Below are 21796 nucleotides of genomic sequence, written 5' to 3' on the forward strand. Positions count from 1 at the left end.
AATTGGTCGAGCCAAAAGGTCGTTTTTTTTTTTTTTTTTTTTTTTTTTGGGTTAAAGATAGAAAAGGAGTAAAGCGAATTAATTAGCAATTCCCACAATTTATTCATGATAATGAAATGCCAAATAATTAGCACCACCTTGGGTTTGTCAAGAGTCAAATCCCCCCGTCTTGTAGACAGTGAACAAGAACTCAATCCCCAACTTCAAAATCACTTTCTCTCTCTTCTTCTTGAAAATCAATCTTTCATCAACTCCGTGAAGATTACTAAATATAAAGTGCCAAATTAAAACCCTACCCCCCCCCCCCCCCCCCTTTTTTTTTTTTTTTTTTTTTATTAATTAGTACTAGTAGAAGAATTCTAAGTCTCGAAATTTGTAGGAAAAATCGCAATGCATTTATGCACGTAATTATTTTCATTGACCAACATTGCAAATACCACAATCCCATTTACCAAATCAAAATCTCTGTTTCTTATCCTTTAATTTTTTAAATTAAAGACCGACAATCCATGGTGAAAAATCAAAATTTCAAAGCTTGATTGAGTTGAAATAGTGGTTTCTCTTCTGATATTATATGTATAAGGATTATTGGTTCAATGGTAAGGGTGGTTACTGCTGGTATCAGTATTGTAGCTGCGCCGAGAATGGCGCCTCCGGCGGTGGTGAGCGGCGGCGGTGTTGACAGGGAGGATGATTGGAGGAGCTTTGACAACTCCGCCAGTGCTGTGTCGTTTGGCTTCGTCGCCACCGTTGTTCTTATCTGCATGTTTCTTGTCATGGCCATTTTCGAGAAGTTTCTCCGTCCCCGATCTCCCGCCGCCGCCGGCCACAACCCGGCCAGCGACGACGAGGCAAATGTGACAAAATTAGAGTACCCGCCTTCTCCAAAGGTACATCAAATTCGTATTGAACAATTTTATTGAATTAAACAATTATTTTTTATTTGAAGATTGTCAAGTAAATATGTTTCTCAAGTTCTTGTTGGTGTAAGGTATAAGAATTAGTCAATAGGGTACTTACTGCATTCTACTCTCAAATTTTTAATGCTCAGTCTCGTTTGGTTGTGGAGATTAGTTATTCTTAACTAAATTATTAACTAAATAATAGGATTTTGTTTGATGTTTGGTATATTGTCTGGTCGAGCCGCAAATATCATATTATTATGGTTTTTTTTGCCTTCTAGACATGTTTTTTTATTGGATTTTCCAATGTCTAAGGGCTCGTTCGGTTACCTATATTGGATTACATGAGATTGAATTAATTCCCTACTGACTAATTAATTATTTAGTTAGTAGCATGTTCGGTTTCTTAGATTAGATTTTCTATTAAATTTGTTAAAATCAGTTATTATATATGAATTGTCTATAAAATCACTCAGTTTATAATAATAAAATATGATTTTAAGGATAAAATTGTAGTTTTCCTTTTTAGTCACCCGCTATAAAATTAATCTCAGTGGAGGAGGGGTGCTACTAAATTAATGATATAGTAGCATTTAATAGTGGGCTTTGATTTTAGTAGCGGGTTTGAAAAAGTGTGAATCTTGCCAACCGGACATGTTATTAGCCCCTACTATTTAGTCAGTAGAACCTTATAGCGGTAACCGAACGAGCCCTAATAGTACAATTGAGTTTCATTAGGTTATTTAATCTTATATTGGTTAATCTTATCTTGGCAACCAGACGAGGCCTAAAATTCTTAATTTGGAATATTTTTCTTTATACCATTATATAAGCTACTATGTTGAACCAAAATATAAACTAGTGTTAGACAATACATAACAAACATATCAGGGCCCCTTTATTTCAATATAATAAAAAGCCATCTAATAAGCCTTGTATTGACACCTCATGTGCTCTTGTCCCATAATGTGCAAATTAAGTTATATAATTACAAGATTTTATCTTTTCCGTTTTTTTAATTCGTAAATGTCAAAACTATGTTACGCCCGGTGAAATATACACCGCATTAAGATTTGTCGTCTATCTGCGCGCACATTAACATGGATGTGTGTGTGTTTTTTGTTTGTGATACAACATTCGCGTGTTCATGAAATTAATATTTGAAAAATAGAATCGCTAAGGCACTTTGGATGTAATAACCTATGATAAAGATAATTCGTATAACGAAGCACAATACGAAATTATGGGAGTACGTGCAAGTATGTGTGCCATTTTGTAAATGTCTTGATGAGTTCAAACTAAGCAATCTAAAGTAGGAGAATATTTAATAATGTAATATTTATTTATGCATTAAGCATTGTTGTCAATCTTGCTGGAAAGTTGTTGCATCTGCATTTGTTGTTTCATCGTTATTAGCCTGATTCCCATTAGTCTTATTAGTATCTGTCTTTTTCTTCAAAAAAATTAAATTAAATAATTAATATCTGCCTTTACCACAATTTTAAATTCTTACTTTGTGACACCAGCATGAGACATTATAATCTGCTTTAATTTCTCATGGTCTTTTGTTTGTGGTTTAGTAGGACCCTTCTTTGTCATAATAATTAACATGTGATTCTGTCCAAGAGTCATTAGTTGTTTAATTTTCTTAAAACAATCATATCGTTGCTCTTTTTACTCTTACGTTCGGGTCCTCTCCACAATCACCGCATAATTTTTTTCATCTTCAATATATATATATATATATATATATATATATATATATATATATATATATATATATATATATATATGACTACATGTCATTCTTTGTGGCTTGTTGTTTCATCATGGTTAGACATTCCGATCCGACGTCGACCTTTTTATAAGTACTGAGAATATATTTAGCATCGTCGGGATATTTATCTGTCATGTTGCCATATTTGAAAGTGACACATCAAATTCGTAGAATCTTTCCTCATATAAGTTAATTACGTAGCATGTATGTGTTTATTTCATGCTACACGCGGTGGAATATACTAGGTATATCGTAATCATTCATTCACATAAAACACACATATCCATGTTGGTGTGTATGTAGATGAACGGTAGATCTTTACCCGGTGTATGTGTGTGTGTGTGTGTGTGTGTCTATATATATATATTGCTTGGTATTTTGACTATTTGTTTGCTAATCACAACTTTATTGTTCGCCAAAGATTGATTTCTCGTTGTATGAATTTTATTTAATTTTAAATGTAAATCGTAAAACAACCTTGTTTAATTAATATGTTTTTAAATGTTTCAGGTGACTGTTTATCCACAAGGAGTGTCTGTATTAATGCCAGGAGAAAGGATTCCTACTTTCCTTGCACATCCGGCACCGGTAAACAAGACCGGTGAATCGGGTTTTTTGTAATCTTAATTATGGAAGTGATTAGAAGGCAATTCTATATTTACAATCTATTGTATATATTTTGTCTCAAAGTTGAAATATATTATTAATCCATGCTTCTTCCCTCAGTTTATTAAGGTTATTTATATACTACAACCGTTGAAGGTCACACCGAGTGGATTTTTACCGTTGATTTTATACTATGCTACACTGGTTGAAATGCATCAGGTAGATCTTTACCATTCATGTGTGTCTGTGTTTGTGTATATATGAATGGTAAAGATCTACCTGATGTATTTCAACTAGTGTAGCATAGTATATATACCGTTTATTAACATTTCAGCTTTGGGTTATTTTGTTGCCTTTGTTATTTACACAGCTTTTGGGAAAAAAACATGGGAGTTATGGGCCACTATTCTCTTGTTTTCGAAAAAATGATACTCTCCATTTCGAATTAATTGTCGTTTACAATTTCTGCACACATAAATAAGTTTTGAATTTCACAAATCAAAAGTTCTCACTTTACATATTTTCGATTTTGTTTAACGCCTCTTTTGACTGTTTCATTTTCCTAAAACTTATTTTTTGTAAGTGATATCTAATGTTTGCCGATCATCGCTAGCGATCTACCTTTTAAACTTTACTATTATAGTAGTTAAATAACATTAATGATATATTTGTATTATTCAATTTATATAACATGTAACCTTTTATAATATTGTATTTGAATTTTGACATTTGTATGTCGTAAATAAACAAGTAAAATATATATAATAAAAGTTAAAAACTAATATTAAATGTTAACGGGTCTATGAGTCTAGCAATCAGATCCGTTATGTTCGGGGATGAGTTAGGCCGAGTCTATTTATGTTAAGGCGAGTTGGGACGAGCCTAAGTTTTAAATATTTTTTACCTGTCGGGTTTCAAGTTTAGGAAAACTCGTCCCGTTATCGATCCATAATCATCTGGTCCCTAACTTCATTAAATGTTGTTTAAGGTTCTGATAAATATATTAAGAAACCTAATAGACATATATGAATTTTATGAATGTTATATGACTAAAAAATATCCTTTCATTTAAATCTCCTTCAATAATTACTTTTTTTGTTAGTGAAAATTAGTAAGCTTATAATAAATTAAAAATAAGAATCAAACATTGAAATTTTAAAGGCACGTATATGGAACAAAGATATTGTTCAAAAGAGACGTTTAATTTAAACATTTGATTTGCATCTCATTCATATTAATTTACTAAATATTAATTATTCAATATCAAGATCAACAATTGTTTCTAGATTGGGTCCAAGTTCTTCAAAGTGAGACGACAAGTAAGAATAAGATGATATATGGTAACCAAATGCATGTCTTGTTGTAGTATGAGCAGCCATCAAACAACAAAATAACTAATATCAATATCAAAATGATTTTTTGTGCGCATAATAACATCATTCACTGTCCAATTAGAATTGGCTTTAAGGTAATTTACAATGACCTATGTAGCACCGAAACTTCAACTTGTTAACGTATGTGCGTTTAGTACACGTTTTGCGCCGACACTCGAGGACACCTGTCAAACACCTTATGGGTCATTTTATAATTTCTAAAAAGTTACAAACATGTTTGAATTATACATTTTCAAATATTTTTATTGCTTCTCTAATTAATTATATAATTTAATGATCAATTGCTAATTGATAGCTGATAATAATATTTATTTTTAATATATTTGTATGGAAATATATTAAAAAAATACATAAATAAAAACTTATATATGTTCATATAGTATATTTATGAATACACACTTATACTTTTAATATTTATACGTTTCTCCCAAATTCTGGTAACTCCATTTGGGACATGTCGTTTCCCTATTTTCCCGTTTCGCCATTTTCGTATCCGTGCTACATAGCAATCAATTCAGCAATAATGTCAAGGTCATCAAGCTCGTGAGCCAATGATCTACTTTGCTCTTCCAGCTCCTCCTACTTCATTCATTTAACGTGATCTATTTCTAACATCATCACAATGGCGCCGTCTGTGGGAACGGCAGACGAGATCACGTATCGCGCAAGATAACCTTGAGACATCTGCTCGGGGGAAGCATGACATAACTAACAACCTCCCGCCTCGGCGAGCTATGGCTTGCCACTTCCCTCTTCCCGCATTCGGGATCCAACAAAAGCTCGTCCTCGTGAGGCCCCCACTGGGTCCTCCACAAGATCAACTTCTTCTTACTCCTCGAATGGTTCAGATAACTAAAGAGGACCTTCAGCGTATGATCGCGAAAGCTTCAAATCGTGCTGTCACTGAAGTAGTGTCACCGTCCATCACCACAACGAGAGCCAACGCTCCTCCTCGCGAGGCCCCACTGGGTGCTCTACACGATCCACTTCTCATTGCTCCTCGAACGGTTCAGATAACCAAAGAGGACCTTCAGCGTATGATCGCGGAAGCTTCAACTCGTGATGTCACTGAAGCAATGGCACAATACATCGCTATAGGAGGAGCCAACGCTCCTCATTCAGCTCCACCCATGGCACAACCACCGCTATAAGGTAACGACCACCAAGAGAGTATGTCGTGGGCATCCACTTCGCACCATAGATTTTGGATGCAACAATCCACTCATCGCAAAGAAACGCGAACTGGGCAACAACGCCCATACTCACCTCCGAGAGGCAACGCCTCTCCCTTACGAGCTCCTCCTTCCAACGATGTCAATGACATTTGGAGTCTTTTAAGACCATAATAAAGTTCGTGATCGCCTCATCCTAAGTTGGGGGCTATCTCACCCCAAGGTTAGGCATCTCATCCCAATGGTTGGACATCTTATCTCAAGGGAGGTACACCCCCTTACATTTCTACCCAAAGGATTAGACACCCCATCCTAAGAGTTGCGTATCATCTCTCTACCCCAAGGATAAAAAATCCCCACATGGGTGGACATCAACCACATAAAAAAATGAAAAGAAATAGCTAGCGCGTGCACAACACGTGTGCGTGGAAGACACACACTTGTGCGCGCGCATAAAAAAAAAACAATAAAGCGCTTGCACAGCACTCGCGCGTGGAAGACACGTGTCTGCCCACACCCCAAGATTCGCGCGTGAGCGCAAACAAAAAAAGAAAAGAATGAGAAAAACGCGTGTTCAACACGCGCGCATGAAAATCCACACCATTCTACGTGGTGGACACGCACCTGCCAAGCGCGCGCCTTCCAAGGCCACATCCCATCGCGCGTCAGCCCCCTCCACTCAATCGTGCACGGTTCTCGATGCGCGCCTCATTTCGCACACCTGCTACCAAAAAAATAAAAAAAATGAAGGGGACGAACGATAATATCTTTATTATTATTATTATTCCACGACAATGATTAACACAAAACTACAACACTAATCTACTCTCAGCTCGATCCGGTACCCCGCGCGCCTCCAGTCATGCCCCGTTCGCCCAGCTGCGCCCCCGCACGCGCTATCCATGCCTCGCGCCTTTCGCGCACGCCGATATGTTCGCATGAGCCAACGCCTCCACCATGCGACATCGATTTACGCGCTCCTCCGCCGCCCAACCTCGATCCGCGTGCTTATACGTCGTGCAACTTAGATCTGAGCGCTCCTACGCAGCGCGACCTAGATGTGCGCTCTCTTTCAACCGCCGTCAACAAACGCACCAACTACCTTGCTGCGAGACAACTCCCACGAGGATACAACTCGCTCGGCGCTAGCAACCCGCAGTGAGACAACTTCCACGAGGAGCCAACTCGCTCGTGTCTAGGTACCCGTTGCGAGACAACTTCCACGAGGAGACAACTCGCTCGGCACTAGCAACCCGCAGTGAGACAACTTCCACGAGGAGCCAACTCGCTCGTATCTAGGAACCCGTTGCGAGACAACTCCCACGAGGAGACAACTCGCTCGACGCGACCAACCCGCTGCGAGACAACTCCCACGAGGAGACAACTCGCTTAGAGCGACCTCAATCCATATGCTTCTCCGTCGCGCGTCATCGAACACTCCAACAACCTCGCTGCGAGACAACTCCCTCGCCACTCACTCACAATCAGTGAATAAACAAATTCACTACACAATCACCACCTCAAGTTAACACAATTACAACCCTAGGAACACTTAAAGAAATTGTGGGGATCTATATAGCTTGGCCAGCTTGATTACTCAAATTTCTCTACTTAATTTCGACGGGTCCTTGATTAAAACGTGGCCACGGTCCAAACATACACACGACCCATGAGGTCTAACAAGGGGCACAATCCCCATCAAAAAATCTTGAGAGCCTGATCCCCTTATTAAGTACATCATGACCAAGGCTAAATGTAAACAAATACAAGCCACACGTCAAACTATTGACAATGTCAACAAATAACAACTCCCACGAGGAGATAACTCGCTCCATGCCACTACATTGTCGCGAGACAACTCCCATGAGGAGATAACTCGATCAAATCTACTACCCCGCGACACGGCAACAATCACGAGGAGATAACTCACTCTGTGTTACTACATTGTCGCGAGACAACTCCGCCGACTCAAATAACTTGCATGGCGACAACTTGGTCGCACCCTGTGCCACCGTCGCACGACTCCGGCCATTCTCCAACGCGCGCCTCCGGGCCATACGCCAACACACCTTCGCGCGCCTCCGGCCTTCGCGCCCCTCCGACTCACGCTCCAACGCATTTTTGCGCACCACCGGGCCATGCGCCAACGCGAGACCACTATAATTATTACACTCGACACAATTTGGAACCCCTTTCGACATGGCCCCTTAGTCTACTCGAGAGTTGGGGGCTTAATGATATGCCTAATTGGGCCAACCCAATGGGCCTACAACTTCTTTACGTACTGGGCCACGAGCCCAATATTGAAGACTACTACCACCGAGGCCCAATCACCTTCAAATACGGTTTGGGCCCGACAATCTCAACTAATTACGACTTTTGCTATCCACGCAGCTGACTTGAGCGTCGGAGGGGTTTCCGCCGGATCAACCCCCGCCTTAGTTTACGTGTTCTCTGATCGCAGATATCTCAAGGTCATCAAGCTCGTGAGCCAGTCATCCACTTTGCTCTTCCAGCTCCTCCTGCTTCAATCATTTAAGGTGATCTATTTCTACCATCATCATTTTTCTTTGTTAAGACGCACGTTTTATGTGGAACATGCGAGGTTAATGCAATCTTGAAAGTAAAGTCAAGTAACATGTTGTCTTAAAACTGATTCTTTAAGGATATATTCAATACCCCGTGTGGCCGAGGGTTATGTCAAATTTAAAAATGTGTAATCCAAAATTCCACATGATAGTTAATTTTATATAGGGCACGTTACAAATAAGCCCATCATGGCATATTTATTCATAAAGGGGTCCAGACAAAAAACTATTTTACAATAAAGTTCACACATTGTCCTGAGGTGTGTAAAAGACTAAAATAGCCACTCACATTTTAATATGCTCAAATTTCATCATTTAATTTAATTTAACCTCAATTTGACTCCAAATTTTACAAATTATTCAATTTTGACCTAAAACTCAATTTTGAGTACAATTTCCCGTCGTCGCAGGTCTCTAGCGTTGACTTTTTGGGGAAAAAAATTCTGCTTCAAACGCCGCTAACCGACAGTCAACACTGGTCTCCGGCAGCGTTGGTCTTTTTTTTGGAATTGTGGAATTTTTTTTCTTTAGCATCTGTTTGCCTTGTTTAAACAACAATATTATTGTGGTTGACAGTCATATTTATATTACTTCGACACAATATTATTAACAATACTATAGTTTAACACAGTAATATTGCTATATTAACTCTAGCATAGTAATATTAACACAACAAAAGTCATTATTATTGTGTAATAGAGTAACATTAATATGTTGACCGTTGAACAAAAGTAAATATAATAAAAAAACAAAATAACTAATATTAATGTGGTTGACAGTAATATTAATGTCATTCACAGTAATAATACTGTAACAACAATGATATTATCGTCAACCACAGTAATATTATTGTGTTTACAGTAATATTATTACGTTAATGCGTCAACAACTCAAACAAAACAAAAAAGCCAAAAAAAAAATTAATATTGATGTAGTTGACAATAATATTGTTATGTTTATAGTTATTTTACCATCAACTACAGTAATATAATTACGTTGATTTATCAACAAATCAAACCGGGAAAAAAAATTAATAGTAATAATATTGTCGTCGACTGTAATTGTATTGTCAATGACAGTACAATTACATAAATGTACTGTCAAGGGCAGTACAATTACAGTCAGCGACAATATAATTACTGTTAATGACAGTACAATTACTGTCAACGATTAGCGGCGGACGTAAAAAATGATTAAAGAAGGAAAAAAACACTTAAAAAATTAACGCTGGAAACCGGCGGTCAACCCGAAAAACCGGCGGCGGAAAAAAAAAATCGAAAAGGTCCATGCTGGAAACCGGCGGCGAAAAAAGAATTTTAGAAACAAAAATGTTAAAACAAAAGAGTCAAAATTGAATTTTTGTGGTCAAAATTGATTACATTGGAGTTACAATTAATAATTAAGTGTAAAGGGTTGGGGGTAATTTTGTCATATACATTAATTTTTCATTTATTTATATAATACATATTAAAGGGACGGGCTTATTGACGAAAGAGATATAACCCCTGAACCTGGAATAATAAAGATAATTGGTCAGAGACTTATAAACAAAAACTCTTTTTATATAATTCCAAAATGAGCGGCTCCCTCAAATAATCCCTAAAATATATGATGTATAAGTGAAATTTGCATCAACCCTCATTACGAGAGTTGGTACCTAGTCTTTACCAATAGAGTAAAGGTCTAGGGTTCGAGTCCCCATCTCCCCTACTTTCCCTTGTAATGGACTTGAATTACTCAAAAAAATATATATATATATTCTTAAAAAAAATATTTTACTTAATATTACTGTATTGGCTGCTAAATTACTGTATCCAGCAGTCATTAACTGTCAGAAACAATAATTTAACTATTAATTGACTTTTGTTTTTCCTTGTAATTTTGTGAGACAGTAATATTACTATATTAATTAATTTTATCGTCTTGGGCGGCATTTTTACTGTCTTCGAGTGTAATATTATTGTCCCCGACCGTAATATTACTGTCTCATGCAATAATATTACTGTTCAAACAGTAATATTAATATTATTGTTCAAACAGTAATATTAGTAATATTACTGTTCGGGAAAATAGTATTCACAATATTACTGTCCCAAATAGTTATATTAGTGTTTGAGACAGTAATTTAGCAGTCAAAGACAATAATATTAATTAAAATATTTGTTTATAAGAAAAAACAAAATTTCAAAAAAAAAAAATCAACGCCGGAGACCGGCGGTTGACCGGCTAGAAAAAAATTTCAAAAAAAAAAAGTTAACGCCGGAAAACTGTCCGGTCAACGCCGGAATCTGGCCGGAAAAAAATTATTTCTAAAAAAATTAATTTTTCAAAAAATTATTAAAATGGGGATTAATGTGATATATTTCTTCAAATCTGGGGTCAATGTGTAATATTAAGAAAGTTAGAGTGTAATGGATGAAATTGATAAAATTATATTATGGAGGGTATTTAGACTAAAAACATGAGGATGAGTTTATGTGAAATACTATTTTATTTGTGGACCAATGTGCATTTAAGTCCATTGTCATGTCTTTTTTGTCATTTGCCCTATTTTTTTAGGTACGAATCGCCAATCTATATTATTTGTACAGTAGAACATCGATAAATTAATAAACTCAATTAAATAATAGTCTCTCTCGGTCCCGACTCGGTGAAAACGTGTTAAATTATTAACTCGATAATTTAATAATTCGCTAAATTAATAGAATTTCCATAATCCCAACTGTATTAATTTATTGAGGTTTAACTATAGAATACAAAACGCAATACACCGGTTAAAAAAAAAAGATGTGTATCACCACGTGAACATTACATAATACTGGACAACTAATTAATATCAATAATATCTGGATCTTCGAACCATTAAATTACAACATTAAACAATTATTTAACCATGTTCTAATTAATATTAGTTTTTATCTAATGGGGGCATAAGAAGTAGATTCCAATGCTTTTGTCCAACAAATCACACATCTCAATGGAGAGGGATCCAATCTCAAGAAATACACTCCTCTTATCAAAGCATACAGTTAAAAGGAGAAATAGTTTTGTTTCTCTCTAGTCATTTCTATTATTTTTCTTTTTAAATCGTTTTAGTGATGTAAGGGCCCAAAAGAAATGGAAAGTTGGAAACTATGAAAACCTTTTGACAATTTCAGGAAAAAATACAGTTGTCTTCCTTTAATTTTGCACCGATTTCATATTTAGTTCTTATGTTCACAAAAAACAGGTTTGGTCCCTCATGTTTTAAAAATAAACACTTTTAGTTATTTTAGTCAATTTTTTGTTAGTACTAACAGAATCAAGAGTGTCACCGATAAATTAACGGAAATAATCAAAAGTGTTAAATTATTAAAATATGAGAGGCCAAAAAATTTGCACCCTCAAACTATGCTGTATTGACACTTTACACCCTTAAATTGTAAAATTAACAGAATGCACCCTTGAAATATAAATTGCTTTGCAAAATGCACGCAAATTCATTTTTTTATTGAACAAGGTACCAACAACTTGTTTGCTAAATAAAAAAAAAAGGTCAAATTTGTCATCTGCTATTATCCTCCCCTCGACTATTCATCACTTTTCTGATAGAAGCAATTGGATGAAGGGGAATTGGAATAGGGTTTTTCTGATTGAAGAAAAAATTCACTGCATCGCAATGCAAATCAAACGAGATTGCAGCGTGGTTAAAAGATGAAAAAATTAGAGAAAACCCCCATATAGGAAATATAGTTAATGAAACACCCTTTCCAAAATAATTAGAGAAAAATCCCCTTAGCTAATATTCCACCTATGTGATATTTTCATAATTTCAAAACTACCCTTAATTGTCTATTATACTCTTTCAAAACCCTAATCTTATTTTTCATTACCTATTCCGCTTTTTCGTTTCCAGCTTTCTCCCTTCTCTGTTTTTTCTTCTTCTTTTTTTCTCTGTTTTCTCCGGCAAATCTTCTCCCCGCCATCGTCGCCGCTGGAAGATGGAGAAAGAAAGAAGGGAAGCACTCGTCGTCGGCGTGTGGAGGAGAAGCACTCTTCTTTCTCAACAGCTTGTTCCACACCGTCGGCGTGTGGATGAAGAAGTAGAGGAACAGGCTGTTGAGAAAGAAGAGAAAGTACTCTTCGTCAAAGGAAAATCAACGGAAATTGTTGATTAAGGTATTTGTTTTTTTCTTTTTTCTTTTTTTTTTTTTTACTTTTATTATTTTTTTAGTGTTTGTTTTGTCATGTGTTTACAAATTGTTTATGGTGTCTAGTAATGGGTGACAAATACTTTGAAATGTTCCTTTTTTTTTTGTGGACATTGAAATGTCAATTTATGTTTTTTTTTATGAATTATTTATTTTATTTGTGTTAGGGATTAGTTGAATAGTGTGGTGTGGCGGCGGTGTGGTGACGATGGGGAGGCAGATCTTTTTTGGTGAATCGCGCGAAGGACGGCGTGTGTAGAGAAACTCCCAGGCTAGAACCTTAATCGACTATGTACATGTTCAATAGTCGATTAAGTTAATGGACTATGCTCTGTTAGATGATTAAGGTTGATCTACTCCAAATTTTTTAGTTTTTTTTTTTGGATTTTTTTGTTTATTTATTCCAATTGTATACATCAATTATAATGTTTGTATATTTTTTGTTTTTCTAAAATGTAGTTGATTTTGCATTTTTTTGCAGTTGTGATTTGTTATTTTTAGTAGCTGATTCTTAATCGACTATGCTTCATCATAATCGATTAATATACCTGATATAGAAAAAAAATTAATAAACAAATTTTTTTAAATTTTTTTTAAAGAATTTCTTTAATCGACTATGCTTCATAGTCGATATACCTTAATCGACTATGATTCATAGTCGATTAATAAAAAAAAAAAAAAAAAAAAAAAGTCGTTGATGACCAGCGTATGACGCAGTGATGATGTGGCGGGCGGGAATAAAATTGGAAAAGACAATGACTGGAAATGGGTATAGATTTTTCTCAAATGGAGAGAATTATTTTGGACAGTAATAAGAAAGTTTCCTCTAAGAGTCCCGTTAAAAGATACGTCATTTATTATTTTACTTAAAAAGAATAGCTAAAAGGGATCTTCTCATTTAGACTTGTTAAAGGTATTAGTACTATCTAATTGAATTTAGAAAATAATAGAATTTGTTTTTATAGAAACAAGTATATCAGATAGATGTTTTATTTTCCAATTTTATTAATTTTGTTTCCTTTTTTTTCTTTTCAAAACTATGTGACTTAGAATATTATTTCATAGGTTCAGTAGTTCAGTTTAACTTTTAGTTAAAATTGAACTCTATGGGATGTGTAAGTAATACTTTTTACATATGAAGGGTCTTTATGTAATTAAATCAAGGGGTGTTAGGATGTGAAGTTTAGGAGTCAATGAAAATTCGCAAGAGGTTCTAGATTAGCTGGTTTTAATTTTATTAACATGCTCTGATTAGATTCGTTTAAAGAGGAATAAATCTAATCTAGCAACTTACTGTTTTCGCGAGCAGATTCGTTTCTATCTTCGGCGCACGAACGAGGATCCACATCAAGCCTTCAATCCTCGAAAAACTGATGTCCAGAAATTTCCAGCCATCTTCCTTCAGTGATATCTCCGAGATGGTTGATCTGATTGAGAAACCTTTCGGACGGATTATAATACTGTGGGTTAGGAAGCTACTGTATACATTTCAAGCCTATCCGATGAAAAACTGATGTCCAGAAATTTCCATCCATCTTCCTTCAGTGATATCTCCGAGATGGTTGATCTGATTGAGAAACCTTTCGGACGGATTATAATACTGTGGGTTAGGAAGCTACTGTATACATTTCAAGCATATCCGATGAAAGGTTGATTTATGGTGAATTTCCTTGCAGGACTGCTCAGAAATTTCGGGAATTATAGTTTTTTCTAAAAACCTATAATCTTCTATGATATATCCCGGATTAATAATTCATCTACAAGGGTGGACTTGTACTTGAAGAAATCTAAACCTATAATCGAGAAATCTAGGGAGAAAAGAAGAAGAGAATCCAACGTGAAATAGGCGTGTAGCATTATCCATTTCTCATCAACCTAATCTCTATTATATATAGCACAAGGAATTAGAGTTACACATAAAGAGGATTACATGGAAACAAATCTCACTCCTTCTATAACTCTATATAGTCGAAAATTGCAGTGCAATGTGGACTTAATTTTCGGCTATATTAATTCCAATATATAATATTGGTTGAACTTTATTTTCTCGACTAATTAGAAAATCCATTGGGCTACAATAGGGACTAAAGGAGAAAATATAAATCGGGCAACTAATAATTAATTAAATCCGAAAACTCTTAAAAGAATTCATTTTATAATCATTAAATAATTATTTATTCTCCACTACCAAATAATTATTGAACTCACATTTATATTCTCAAATATTACATTCGAGCTTCGATCGATCTTTACTTAGATTCTCCCCACATTAAGAAGTCTTATAACCACTAAATAATTTATTGAGTGATAAATAAATTAAAAGGTTTCTTTTCATGAATCTTACCCGCTTAACTTATTTGAGTATGACGGATACGAAATCCACCTGGCCAGAACTTGGCATAAACAAATCTTATAAGCTACTCAAGGGTTATTATCAATCCCAACCTTTATCTTTATATTCTAAACGAACTTTCAAAATGATCTTTATGTGCACCGTAGCACACCATTTCGAATACAATTAGAATATTAGACTTATGCTTTTAATTAATTGAATACCCTAGTGCAGATTCTCATAAAATGATAATAAACTATTTCATTAATTCAATAATAAAAATGTAGCTAAAAGCGAGACTTTTAGTCTATTATTCTAACGGGGGGATTTAATCTATGTGGGTCGATTTATGGTTGGAAACCGAACATTTGGTTCCGGAATAGGTTGGTTGACGGGTTATACCCACCACCTAATTCACTTAAAAAAATTCAAATTTTGAAGTAAAAATATGCACATTTTGCGTAATGTGATTGCAAGATCATCTTTTATTAGTTCAAAATAATTAATAAAAAAATACAAGTAAGAATTTCAAAGTAATTAAGAAAAACACACCCTTAATTATATATTTTTTAATAAAGTTTTAATAATACAATTGGTTGACCGGTAATTATCGGTCAGCCAACTTTTGATAATACTAGAAACCACCAACCAATCCATCATAGATGGATTGGTTGAAATTTTTTGACCCAATCCAATGGGTCGGTTAAAAAATTATTATCCGCCTAAAAATATTGTCGATAATGGGTCGGTTGGTGGATAAAAACCAATCCAGTCCCAACCTATGATTAGATGCGTTAATAACAAAATTGCCCTTCTAGTTTTCATCTTTTTATCACAACTAGCATTTTTTCCCCGTGCAATGCCCTGGATATTATTTCAAGAGTGAAACAACAAATCAATTTAATGCATAATAAAAAAATATAGTTCAAGCACATAGTAAAATTTAATAATGTAGTATTATTCATATTTAATTTTATATAACATTAGTTTGTTTAAATTTTACATATCAAGATTTATAATCCAAATATATAGATTAAGATTTAACAAATCGAATTTCTATCTTTATCTCTTAAGATTTGAGATATATTTTTTGATAAAAAATAGGAGATTGATAATTATTGAAAATTATTAGAGAAAAAATATTAAAAATAAATAATTAAAGAAATACCATTAGGGTTTTCTAGGGTTACCCAGCGTTTCTTTCTTTTTTATATAAGATAACATATTCAATTATTTTTTTCAATAATTAATATAAAATAAATACTAATAAAATTCGAAAAACCAAAACAAAATCAAAAAAAGAAAAATCAAAAGAATAAAAAATAAAATATTTTTATCGAAAAATAATTTTTTTTCGAAAAAACTAAAAAAATATTTTTTCTAAAAAAATCAAAGATTTTTGAAAAGTCAAAAAAATAATCGAATTTTTATAAAAAATAATAAAATATTATTTTTGAAAAAAAATCAAAAGAAAAAAAATTCGGAATATAATTCTTTTTTCGAAAAATAAATCGTCCTTTTTTTTCGAAAAATAAATCGTCCTTTTTTTCTGAAAAATAAAAAGAATATCTGAAAAACTAAAGAAAAAGAAATTTGAAAAAAAATTCTAAAAAAGATCGAAAAATAATAAAAAAAATATTTTTTTCGAAAATAATTTTTTTTATAAAAAAATGAAAAATATTTTTATTCCGAAAAAAGTTAAAAAATAAATCCGACAAACAGAAGAAAAAAAATTCGAAAAAATAAAAATAAAATATTTTTTCGGAAAAATAACAAATAACAAAATATAAATATTAAAAAGAAGAAGAAAAAACTATGTACAATAAGAAAGGGTAATTCGGTCATTTTAAAATAATTGGGTTGATGTTAAGGAAACCAAATATCAAAACATTATTAAATAATGGGTGAGATAAAAAAATCAAAATATGATAACAAAAATCTTATAAAATAAGAGGCATATTATTTTATAGGGGCTCTTTGATATAACCCCTCAATACTTGTTTTAATAGTGAAAGACCCAAATTATTTTGCACCAATTTGAGAAAAACTCACTCTTAATTTTAGCTACCCATTTCCCAATTATGTCCCTCCACCTTACACACTATCTGCCCATTCCGCCCATGACCATCAGCGTATCTTTCTTTTTTTATTATTTATTATTATTTTATTATTTTATTATTATTTTTTTATCCTTTTTTTTCGTTTTTTAATTTTTTTTCTCTATCAGGTATATTAATCGACTATGAAGCATATTAAATCGACTGTGATGAACTATAGTCGATTAAGGAACAGACTACTAAAAGAAAAAAAATGTAGTCGATGAACCTTAATCGATTAATTAGCTTAATCGACTATGAACATGTACATAGTCGATTAAGGTTTCATGCGCGAAATTCTCTACACGCGCCGTCATCCGCCCAATCCACCAAAGAACCCTAAATCTGCCTCGCCATCGTCACCACACCGCCGCCACAACACACCATCACCACCTAATTACTTTGATATTATGACGGTTTTTTTTATTAAAAATAAATAAATAAAATCACAACTCGCACCACCACCCAAATCAGAACCACCACCCATCAAAATTCGATTCCGGCGACAAATCGATAATTTTACCTATTTTCGCCGCCGATGTAGCAATCGTGGCATTCGAACTCAGAATCGCTATCAAAATCATCATCATCATCTTTATGGCTTTTGTTAAGATCTGCAACGACGACGACCCCAACAGCGACGGCGATGGAGGCGGCAACGACGACGATGGCTCCAACGGAATTGACATCGTTGTTCTGGCGGTGATGTTGGTTCTTCATCTTTCGATCAAGAGAGAATAATCTAAAGAATTGAGAGAGAAAAGCATAATAGAGAGAAACAAAAAAGTAGAGAAGAGACGGGAGAAGAAGAGACGGAGAGAAGAGAAAATAAGATTAGGGTTTTGAAAGAGTATAATAGACAATTAAGGGTAGTTTTGGAATTATGAAAATATCAGTTGGGTGGAATATTAGCTAAGATGGTTTTCTCTAATTATTTTTAGGATGGGGTATTTCCTTAACTCATTTTCCTAGATGGGGGGTTTTCTCTAATTTTCTCTTATTTTATAGAGACAATTATCTTATCTTGGCTAATCTTATCTTGACAACCAAACGAGACCAATATGTATAAAATAATGAGAAAGATCTTTGCATTTTAGGAAAAAAGGTATAGAGTAAATTAAGGCCACCCTTTGAGATAATGTCAAATTACGAAAAAAATTCATCTTGTTTGGGTAATTACAACCACCCCCTTCAACTATGGATCTTCTTACACATCAACTCTTGGAGTTTAAAATTTAGTGGAATCTTCTAGTATTGTGGAATATTCTCCAGTTTGTACCAATTTTACACCATTCGAGCTCCACATTTTGAAACAAGGTGATCATAAGTGTGTCTCTTGGCTTATAAAAAAAATTAGATTGTGGTGCATCAAAAAACTGTATATTTGCACAAAATGAGTACAAACTAGAGAACATTTCACATAATATAGAAGATTATGTTGAATTTAACACCATAAAGATGGATGTATAAGCAAATTTATAGTTAAGGTGATTGTAATTACCCAAATAAGATAAATTTTATTTCGTAATTTGACCTTACCTCAGGGTTGACCAGAATTTATCCAAGGGTATAATATGTATAAAATGATTTTCGAGGTAAATATTTTAGTAATGGAGGGTAGTTAAAAATATTCAAATGGTAATTACGTAGTTTGTTTCTCGTTAACTAAATTGTTAGTGAGAATATACACACACAATTACACACCAAAAAAGGGAAGAAAAGAAAAAGAAACTCTTAAACGACATCGTTTGGCACAATAAATTAGGGGAAGAAATCCCTCACAAAAAGATAAAGCACTCTAAAGAGACAACAGGGTTCTCAAGCGACTCAGCTTCCTCCGCCGGTACGACGTCGTCTGGGGGTTCCCTTTTAGCCATCGGACGCTTCTCATCGTTCACATTCCGCCGCTCACCTACCTCCTCCCGCCTCACCGGAGACCTCAACCTCCTGCCGGAATCCTCCCCCGGGTCTCTCCTCCGGCCGTTTTCCTCCGCCACATTCCTTGGCTGCCCCGCCATTGTCCTTCCGCGAACTGGCCTTAACGGCGCCACCTGACCCCTCTTTTCCGGCGAAGGCGCCGCCGCCGCACCTCTTCTGGCGACGCCGCCCCTCCCCTTTCCTCCGGTGGGCGGCGCTCGCCGTTTCCTCAACGGCGGCCTCTGGTTGACCACGCCGTCGTCGTCGTCCTCTCTCTTATCCTGCGCCGCCGTCGTCGCATTGGAGAAGCTCTCACTGTAACTACACATTTCCGACACCTCAGAAACCTCGGAAATTATAATTTCTTCGTTACCTTTCTTCGGTGGAATATCGGCGGCAATCGTCACCGCCGCCGGTCCAGACTCCACCTTCCAATCCTGATTCCCCGGCGGCGGTTCTTTAATTCGTTCGTCAACCAGCTTGGGAGCAATAATGGGTGTCTCCAACAACAACACTTCCTTTACAGTTTCTTCTTCTAATACAGACGGCGGCGGCGACTTGGAATGCCCTCCGCCGCTGGAATGGCGGTGCTCCGTCTCAGGATGGTGATCTCCGGTGCTACTGAAACAGCAGCCCATTTTTCAGTACTTGAGAAAATTGTGAAAGAAAGCAACTAAATTAAATGGGCATTAGAGTCTAGAGAGAGGAAATAGAAGTGAAGAGAGGAGAGAGAGAGGAGAGAGAGAGAGAGAGAGAGGAGAGAGAGAGATATGAGAGGGGGGGCAAAGGTGATGTGAGAGAAAATGTAGTGTTTGTAAAAGGTGAAGAGGGATTAGTGGTATTCCCGCGTGGTGTGCTCCAAATTTCATTTTAACTTTTTGCTAATTTTGCATGTTCTATTGTAGCCCACTTTCACTCAATCATTGCAAAATTTAAAACAATTTAGATAGACCAGAACCGAATCTCTATAAATTAATAATATCGAGTAAATAATAGTTTTTCTTGGGTCCGGCTTAAAGAAAATGTGTTAAATTATTAATTCGATAATTTAATAATTCGCTAAATCAATACTCTCTCTGTCTCAATTTAAATGTCTTTTTGGATTGTTTTGCACATATTAAGAAAATCAATTAATGTGCATAGATTATAGTAAAAAAAACAGATACAATTACTAAAATATCCTCGACATTTAACTGATTCTCAACTAATTAATTAGGAGTAATTAAGGATAAAATTGAAAATAATGCAATTAATACTTCATTGAAAATCTAAAATGACAAATAATTTGGGACAAAAAAACTCTCTAAAAAGACATAATATATGGGACAGAGGGAGTAGAATCTTTCTAGTTCCAATTGTATAAATTTGTAGAGGTTTATCTGTATATATTAAACTAAAACATTTTCAATTTTTCAGATCTTTCTTACAAATCGAGATTTTGGTTTTGTTCTTAAAAAAACTCTAATATCTGAATTTATTCTTTTCAAAATTTTGAGTCTAGTTTGTTGAAGTAATTGTTGGTTTGCTATGTAGCACGGATACAAAAATCGCGGTCCATGAAAACAGTAAAATAGACACGAGGAAAAGGCATATCTCCAAAATGTGTGAGAGGTCAGGGGACATGTAATATTAAAATTATAAGGATATATTTATAAATATGCTATATAAATATATATAACTTTTTATTTTGTGTATAAATTCTTATGTATTTTATACAAATATATTCAAAATAAATTTTACTATCGACTATCAATTTACAGTTAACATTAAATTATGTAAATAATTAGGGAAATAGGAAAAGTATTTCAATATTTGTTATTCAAACATGTCTATCACTTTTCAGAAAATTGCAAAATAACTCGTAAAGTCTCCAACATGAGTTCTAGAGTATCAGACAAAAATTATCCGAAACACGAAAATATTAAGAAGTTAAATTTTCGTATTGCGTAGTTTGTTTGTACATGATATTATTTTTTTATTATCTAATAAGTTATCTGATTTTTTTTTTATATAAGTAAATAAATGCATTAACTTTTTACTTTTTTTTATAGAAAATAAATGCATTAAAATTAAATAATAAGAGAGTCAACAATGAGATAACCTCCCACAAAATCTACACCCAAATTTATGGTGGCAAAGAAACAATGGATTTGATTGTTTTATTGAAAAAGATGATTTTGTCGGTTTCCATGATTGTTAACCTTTGTTGGTCTGTTTTCAACTATAGATTCCTTAAATTCAGGAACAGCTCTACAATTTGTAAATTATTTGATCTACTAATTCACCCATTCAAATTTCACCAACGGTTGTTGAAGAAAGTTATTAACTAATTTAATTTTCAATTATTCCCTATTACAATTAAATGTGTAGCATTATGTAGCTATAAGTAATCTATATCTTTTGATATAATTGTAGCTCGATTTATTCTGCACAATGATTTGAAAACTTTTGAGAAGAAAAGTAGCATAATTTTTTTTTTTATTCCGGTCTTTTATTTTGGGATTTTGCTGCGCAACTTATTTCTATTTGCGCCATCTTCACCATATTTTCCATAACAGTACGAGAAGATCGATACATACATGAGGTGATTTTTATTGCACTTCCGCCTAGTAGCGTGTGACGACTATGTTGATTGAAAGTAAGAAATAATGTGACTAAATTGATGATACATACAAAAAATGCATACATGTGCATAGTTGATTAACTCCCCCATTATTTTGTTAGCAAAGAAACGGTGACAGGTGAGACCGCGAGCCAGAAAACGATAGGCTTTGGCGTTGAAACCATTTTCTAAGAATTGAATATTCCGATCTTGATATTGG

General features: G+C 34.5%; 2 protein-coding genes across 2 annotated transcripts; one reads left to right on the plus strand and one right to left on the minus strand.

The window, feature by feature from the left end:
• The first annotated feature begins 426 nt into the window (after positions 1 to 426).
• LOC105970538 (uncharacterized) lies at positions 427 to 3445 on the plus strand. The gene is made up of 2 exons (XM_012995372.2): positions 427 to 890; positions 3190 to 3445. Exons 1-2 carry the CDS (start codon positions 597 to 599, stop codon positions 3298 to 3300), a joined length of 405 nt encoding a protein of 134 aa, XP_012850826.2. The 5' UTR covers positions 427 to 596; the 3' UTR covers positions 3301 to 3445.
• A 15214-nt stretch (positions 3446 to 18659) lies between these two features.
• Positions 18660 to 19870, minus strand: LOC105970560 (uncharacterized). Its single transcript, XM_012995395.2, has one exon. The coding sequence runs from the start codon at positions 19610 to 19612 to the stop codon at positions 18836 to 18838; it is 777 nt and encodes a 258-aa protein (XP_012850849.2). The 5' UTR covers positions 19613 to 19870; the 3' UTR covers positions 18660 to 18835.
• Between the last annotated feature and the right edge of the window lie 1926 nt (positions 19871 to 21796).

This window comes from Erythranthe guttata, chromosome 8 (genome assembly GCF_056151865.1).
Source record: "Erythranthe guttata isolate IM_541 chromosome 8, IM_541, whole genome shotgun sequence".
NCBI classification, from domain to species: domain Eukaryota; kingdom Viridiplantae; phylum Streptophyta; class Magnoliopsida; order Lamiales; family Phrymaceae; genus Erythranthe; species Erythranthe guttata.

Excerpts from the sequence above, each read along its gene's own strand:
- LOC105970538 (XM_012995372.2), top strand. The coding sequence starts at position 597 with ATGGTAAGGGTGGTTACTGCTGGTATCAGTATTGTAGCTGCGCCGAGA. Across the intron at positions 891-3,189 it reads AGTACCCGCCTTCTCCAAAG|GTGACTGTTTATCCACAAGG; the intron begins GTACATCAAATT and ends TAAATGTTTCAG.
- LOC105970560 (XM_012995395.2), bottom strand. The coding sequence starts at position 19,612 with ATGGGCTGCTGTTTCAGTAGCACCGGAGATCACCATCCTGAGACGGAG.